Consider the following 7,051-nt stretch of genomic DNA (forward strand, 5'->3'; position numbering starts at 1 on the left):
GTATTATTATTATTATTATTATTATCATTTTATTTCAATTATTAAACTGTTTTTATCTCAACCCACGAGTTTTTCTCACTTGTGCTCTTCCAATTCTCTCCCCCATCCCACCGGGGTGTGGGGGGAGTGAGCGAGCGGCTGCGTGGTGCTCAGTTGCCGACTGAGGTTAAACCACAACACAGGATCATGAATGGTATCACAGCTGCAGAAAAAGTCAGAGATCCAGAAGGGCTGAGACACCAGACACACAGCCGGAGCCCAAGCTCACACCCTAGAGCAGCTTTGGCCAGGGCAGGTTTCCCCTGCCACTGCAGAGGAAGAGTATGCTTCCTCTTATTCTACTACATTATTTCCAAAAACTGTGCGTTAGGAAACCAGGAGCTGAAAAAGCAGGAAGATTGTTTTTCTCTTTTAATCTAGTAGTAAAGGTGAGGCCCAAGAGAGTATTATTAGTTCTAAAATTCTGAAAGACATAGTGATTACATAGTCGTGTAAACTCACTAGCCACTATTTTTTATAATAAATCAGATACATAGTTTAAGTTAAAACATTTAGATAAACTTACGTTTTCTAATATATACTCAAAACATGTAAGGTAGCTTTATTCAAGCAAGAAAAAGCAACAATAACTTGCCCTTTTTATACACCTTTAATTCAATTTCCATCCAAATTCAGGTTAATATGTTAGAGATAAACATTAATTATTTATATATCTATTTATATACTACTATATGTCTTCTATCATTATTTTTGCTTAGTCAAATAAACATAGTCTGAATAGATATATAATATTTTTAGAAGTAGGTGTATAGATATTGTGAATCTTTCTAAAGAACAAAAAGAAATTTCAAATTCAGTGTTAACTTCATATTAATTGCAAATTAATATATTTTACCAATAAGTGTAGTCTTCAGGAAAAAATACCAAAGTACAAACCTGATCTAGTGAAAGATGTCCCTGCCCACGGCAGGGGGGTTGGACTACATGACCTTTAAAGGCCCCCTCCAACCCAAACCATTCTATGATTCTATGAAATGCTAAACACAATCTAAAAATATTTAAACTATTCCCTGTTTGCAAATTCATTAAGACTTGTTTGCTTTACTGTTAAAGTGAATATAAAGTTATTTTGAATTCTAGAAAACTAGAAGACTTTTAAGGAGCAAGCTCTGCAGCAGCTGGGAGAATTGAGACTTTTAATTGATGTCCTCATTGCTGGTTAAACAACTGAATCTGATGCCTCATTCAGCCTTTTTACACCTATACAATTCCCAAGTTTTTTATTTTAGCCTTTGTGTTAGTACATGTGTTAAACGAAGCCCCAGTAAAGCTGTCTGCTGAGATGTTTTTATCATTTTCTAATTGACATCTGGTGAATATTTATCACGTATTCCATATTCCTACTTCCATTTATTATCAAAGTACAACCCTGGGAAGTTCCCGTTTTACCTCAAGAGGTTATAATAATTTCAGTTGCAGGAGAAATGGCTACATGAAGGCTTTAGCCTTCATTAACATCAGGCATTGTGTTGTGGACTCTCTTGATGTGTGACATGCCTGCACAGCTGCATAAGCATCTAACCCTCACCTGCTTTCCTCCCCACCAAACTATATTGCAGCATATCCCACATATTACTTACCAGGCTTCAAAGTGCCCCAGGTTGCTTATCTGTAGGTGCTCCATGCATTAAGACACAGAGATAACCAACATGGAGAACCTCACTGGAAGTACAACACGATCCCACAGGATCTGAGACACTGCAATGATAGCTCCATGCTTTAAAACAGTAAACATTTTATTGGACCATGTATAATTACAGAGAACTGACTTTTTAGTGACAGTCCCACTTATTCCTCATTCAGATCAACCATGATTTATATTTCACTTTTTTTTAATTTCTTGTACTATTACTCATTGGACTCGCCCCATTATCAATTTAAAGTAATATTCATTTCGTTTTGACAGTTGTTATTCACTCTTACCGCAGCCTAGTCATTCAGCTTGAGTCTCAGTTCACTATTTTGTGACGCTTTACTCCTTCACAAAGATGTAAATCAGTAATGAAGCCTGCAAATTGCATCCTTGGTGTTTTATTGGGGAGTGATGCCCTTTTCTTTCAGCACGTGTAGTAAAGAAGATGCTACTCAAAAATGTCAGCTGATAATTTTGTGGTCCCTGGCATGAACTGCACAACTGATTACATTCAGCCATTAGTGCAAGTGAGGGGAGAAGCAAACTCCTTGTGTGTTTTGTGGTAGTGGAGGTCACATTAGTTATGGGCAAGTGCTATGAAAGAAAGGAAAGGGGTAATGCTGCCATCTCTTCTTCTTCCTTGGCTTCTCCCACAACTCTGCCCTGACTTTCCCTCATCCATTGCCGACAAAGCTGTGCCACACCAGTGCTGCCTTCCTCCTGATGTGGATTGCCCTCCTGTGCACCTGAGGAGCAAGGGAAAGCCCGCGGGGAGGTGGCTGCTTTGCTCTGGTCCCTTGGGCATGTTAGGAGCAGGTGAGAGGCAGAGTAAAGGGAGAAAACCTTCCAGTTCTCACTTTCCTACATCACAGTCTGAAAGGGTTTGTTTCAGCTCTTGTGATGAAATTCTGCACAGGTACGAGGACTTTACCACAGTAATTTAATACTCCCCAAATTGAACTTAACAGTTAATGTTCTGTCATACGACATATGCATGAGGTAGTTTAACCATATTGTTCTTCTATTTATTTTGTACTATAAATAATGTTTCCATTTCAGCTTGGTCAAAGGAAGCAATCAAGTATAAGAAGCTCAGATGAAATCCACTTAAACAGTTTAAACAATCCTCCAAGGCAATACCAGGTAAAAAACAGTTTATTTTTAAACAAAATCAAGAAGTAGTAGAACTGGCAGACTCACAGCATCAGGACAGTTTTGAATTTATGTTAAACAACATGAATCAAAAATAAATCCACAGACCTTGTATATATCAGAAGTAAATGCAATGATTTAGGTATTTGCAGTACAATCTGAGGGTGTTTTTCTCTCCTCTTTGTTTCTTAAATGCTACCCTTATAGTGCAATATTTTAAAGCGCTTGAAAAATGTTTTTAATTTTGGAGACAGGTTGAGTCCTCAACCGCACAGTGCGAACTGAGAAAACCAAACAGAAACCCAAAATCTTCCTGTTCCATTTGCTGAAGTAGCTCAGCTTATTGTGCCACACCTCTATATACTAATACCTCAAGCACTGCAAATATCTTTCAGCCTTTATGCTTATCAATACAGTCTGTTTATTCTTTGCCTCCTAAACAACTGCAATGAGCCTTTGTGCAGTTAAGTATAAAAAGACCCAGCACAGCCCACATAAAGCTCAGCTATTCTGTTCCAGAGGCTGCTCCTTTCCTTCCTGTAATACTACAAAGTAGGTGGAAAGGAAGAAGCAAGAGCTGCCTGGGCAATAGAACAAGACTATCTGAATGCAAAAGCATATAGAAAACAAGTATACCTTTTTTAACCATAAGACAGAAAAAAGTTTTTCCTCTTGAGCTCTGCTCCACTCTTATATTATGCAGTGTCTGCACAGGTCTATTCCAGAAACTCCCTGACTTTTTCACAGCCAATTTCATTACGATGCCGTGATAAATATTAAGATTACAAATTTATCCCATAAACGTGAGGATGTGTGGCTTTGTATTTGAAACATTCTCAGATTATTAGAATAAACAGTACAGCTGCTGACCTTGCAAGCATGACTATAGTGATGATCTGGAACCATTAATCTGGGATGATTCACCTCACAACCACCTCTGGTCAGGTCTATTACTGTGGAGACAAAAGCAGACACATAAACCTATGTATATTTTATATCTTGTAGTGAAAACCAAAAAGTTTTGTGTTGTCATGGATTACACCATGTAAAAATATTAAACCCAAAGATACAAAGACAGATCCTCAAAGGTAATTAGATACCTCGTTCTTATTCAAGTAATTTGAACTAATGGGAGAATCAGGGGTGGAATTCATTTTTCTTGGAAAGGTAAAATTTACATATAAATTTGCTGGCCTAGGTTCCCCTTATTGTCAGCAGAAAGAGTAGTCATTCTAATGGTATGATTTATTTGATCAATTTTAGTTGTCTGAGATGAACTGTGCTCTCAGGTTTGCTTTTTCTATCCATAGAGGAAATTAAAGGTGACTGCCACAGATATGTATATTTACATTAGAAAATATCTGTATTTGGTTAGATGAGTCCCAGCTGAGATGCTTAAATGACTCTCAGAATTGTGGGTCCCATTTTCTCTAAGCCTCACATTGGGAAAAGATAACTTATCAAATATAATAGAAAATAGATTAAAATAATCTAGTGGCAAAAGGGTTTAGCAATTAGCACTGCTAATCAGGGTCATTATCATCTTCTGGTAGTAATAAAGGCTAGATGGTTTCACCTACATGGAGATCAAAGCTGCAACTGTATTAATCATTCTCATAGACTCCAGTAGTAGGTTAAGCTTTGTAAATGATAACATTCGTAAGATGTGTTTAGTTTTCTAACTTTCATGTACATATATGTGCAGAATCATAAAGTTTAAATATCTACTGTAGATGAAAGCAGAGATTTTTACATTATATTCCTTTAACCTGGTAAGTCCTACACTGAAATATCTGAAGGTAACAGAGCTCGTATTTTGAAATGTCAGCAATACTAGGAAGTCCAACTAAGAAAACTCTTTTTTTCTTTTTATCTTCTCTGCAGAAAATAATGAAGCGTCTCATTAAAAGATATGTACTGAAAGCTCAGATAGATAAGGAAAGTGATGAAGTCAATGAAGGTGAGTATGTTGATGAATTGTATGTTTATCTCTAATCAGAGAATCAAAACAAAGTAATTAAAGTGCTTACATATGCCACTTGAAAAAAATGTTTCCAAAATACTTAATCCACTTGACATGTTTACAAGTGCAAGATGTAAAATTAACATGAAATTGAAGTTAAGGAAGAGATGTGACTTTCTGCCTCTGCTCTCCCATCAGAAACTATCACTGATCTGACAATTTCTTGTGAAAATTGTTGCTACTTCTAGTAATGCCCATGCATTTCCCATGGTGAGGCTGCATTTAATGCAGCAGCTGGTTTGGGGCACTCTGTATGAATTCCTCCTTGTGTGGATATGTGTTCTCATTGGGGATTCATATATGGGGATACACACACTTCAGCCTTTTTTTGGTGTGATTTATTAGCTGGAAACAGCTAGTGAATGCACTTCACAGAAATGTTGTCATCTGTTTGCACCCCTCTGATGCTAGAAAGACACTTAGTGCAGCAGGAAAAGGAGAGGACCGCTCTCTTTTGGACAGTGAGAGGCCTTGTGGCTGGCCAGGAAGACTCAGGCACCCCTGATCTGCATGATCTGCAGAAAAGGACCTGGGGGTGTTGGTCGACAGCCGGCTGAATATGCACCAGCAGTGTGCCCAGGTGGCCAAGAAGGCCAACAGCATCCTGGCTTCTATCAGAAATAGTGTGACCAGCAGGAGTAGGGAAGTGATTGTCCTTTTGTAGTTGGTGGTGGTGAGGCCGCACCTCGAATACCATGTTCAGTTTTGGGCCCATCACTACAAGAAAGACATTGAGGTGCTGGAGCGTGTCCAGAGAAGGGCAACGAAGCTGGTGAAGGGTCTAGAGCGCAAATCCTATGAGGAGCGGCTGAGGGAACTGGGGTTGTTTAGCCTGGAGAAAAGGAGGCTCAGGGGAGACCTTATCGCTCTCTACAACTACCTGAAAGGAGGTTGTAGCGAGGTGGCTGTCGGCCTCTTCTCCCAAGTAACAAGCAATAGGACAAGAGGAAACGGCCTCAAGTTGCGCCAGGGGAGGTTTAGGTTGGATATTAGGAAAAATTTCTTCACTGAAAGGGTTGTCACGCACTGGAACAGGCTGCCCAGGGAAGTGGTTGAATCACCATCCCCGGAGGCATTTAAAAGACGTGTAGACGTGGTGCTTAGGGACATGGTTTAGTGGTGGACTTGGCAGTGTTAGGTTTACGGTTGGACTCGATGATCTTAAAGGTCTTTTCCAACCTAAACGATTCCATGATTCCATGATTCTATGATTCTGTGATCTCTCTTGCAGCAGAACAGCAGCTTCCATCTAACGGATCCTTTGAGTTTTGTGAACTGATGTGATCTCTCACACTTTTGCCTTCAAATTTGTTTGATTCCTGAACTGCATCTTCATATTCCTATTCCTAAGCCACTATCCACCAATGGGCAGCAGAACATCCGCTTTTTGTGTTTCAACAAAGAAATCCAGAGAAAACCCATGATAACTGTGAGGATATGCTGTTTTTTCCTTTGTTTCTTAATAGTGTGATCTTCTAATGTCTGTTACAGGTGAACTGAAGGAAATCAAACAGGACATCTCAAGTCTCCGGTATGAACTCCTTGAGGAAAAATCTCAAAATTCTGAAGATCTGGCAGAACTCATAAGGAAACTTGGGGAAAAACTGTCAATTGACTCTAAGGAAGAAGAAAGCAAGAGATAACCTAAATGTTTAAGAAATGCAACAGAACGTTAATAATTCACTTAAAGCCATATTTCTGTTTTTCTCAAGTCTAACTCACATTTCTACAACAGATTCAGAAATTAAATCATTCCAGTTCTTTATTGAAAAAGCACAGTGGCAAATCCTCTGGGTCTACAGTAGGGAGGAGATACCACTTGAGTGAAGATACTTATTTATTCTTTACCTGCTGAAGAAGAGTTAATTTAGGATAATTTTAATATTCAATTTACCTCTTTTAGAATTACAGTGAATCTTTATAAGCCCAGTCATGAAAGATTAAAAGCATAAATCTAAACTTTTCCTACATTAACTGGTTATTTTTGCAAATTTCCTTTTGTAGACATTCTTACATATATTTTTATGAAGCAAAAGAGGAAAATTCCAGGTTTTTACATATTTATATCAAAAGCTATTTAATTTTTCAGGCATTCCCAACTAGCAAAAAAACCAAAAAACTAACTGCCTTTCTTAAAAATGTGCAGGATATTAAAGTAATTTATTTGAACGTTTCCTTGAAGA

General features: G+C 38.3%; 1 protein-coding gene across 2 annotated transcripts in view; it reads left to right on the plus strand.

The window, feature by feature from the left end:
• TRPC6 (transient receptor potential cation channel subfamily C member 6) overlaps positions 1–6,511 on the plus strand; it is a 39,957-nt gene extending 33,446 nt beyond the window's left edge. Inside the window, exons 9-12 of one of the 2 annotated variants that reach the window (XM_009281334.2) lie at positions 276–295; positions 2,764–2,836; positions 4,730–4,805; positions 6,360–6,511. In XM_009281334.2, coding sequence (XP_009279609.1) covers positions 276–295; positions 2,764–2,836; positions 4,730–4,805; positions 6,360–6,511 — 321 coding nt within the window. Of the gene's footprint in view, positions 1–275; positions 296–2,752; positions 2,837–4,729; positions 4,806–6,359 lie in introns of both variants that reach the window. The other variant, XM_009281333.2, reaches the window with a different exon arrangement.
• The last annotated feature ends 540 nt before the right edge of the window (positions 6,512–7,051 follow it).

Source organism: Aptenodytes forsteri, unplaced genomic scaffold, assembly GCF_000699145.1.
Source record: "Aptenodytes forsteri isolate BGI_AS27 unplaced genomic scaffold, ASM69914v1 Scaffold212, whole genome shotgun sequence".
NCBI lineage: Eukaryota > Metazoa > Chordata > Aves > Sphenisciformes > Spheniscidae > Aptenodytes > Aptenodytes forsteri.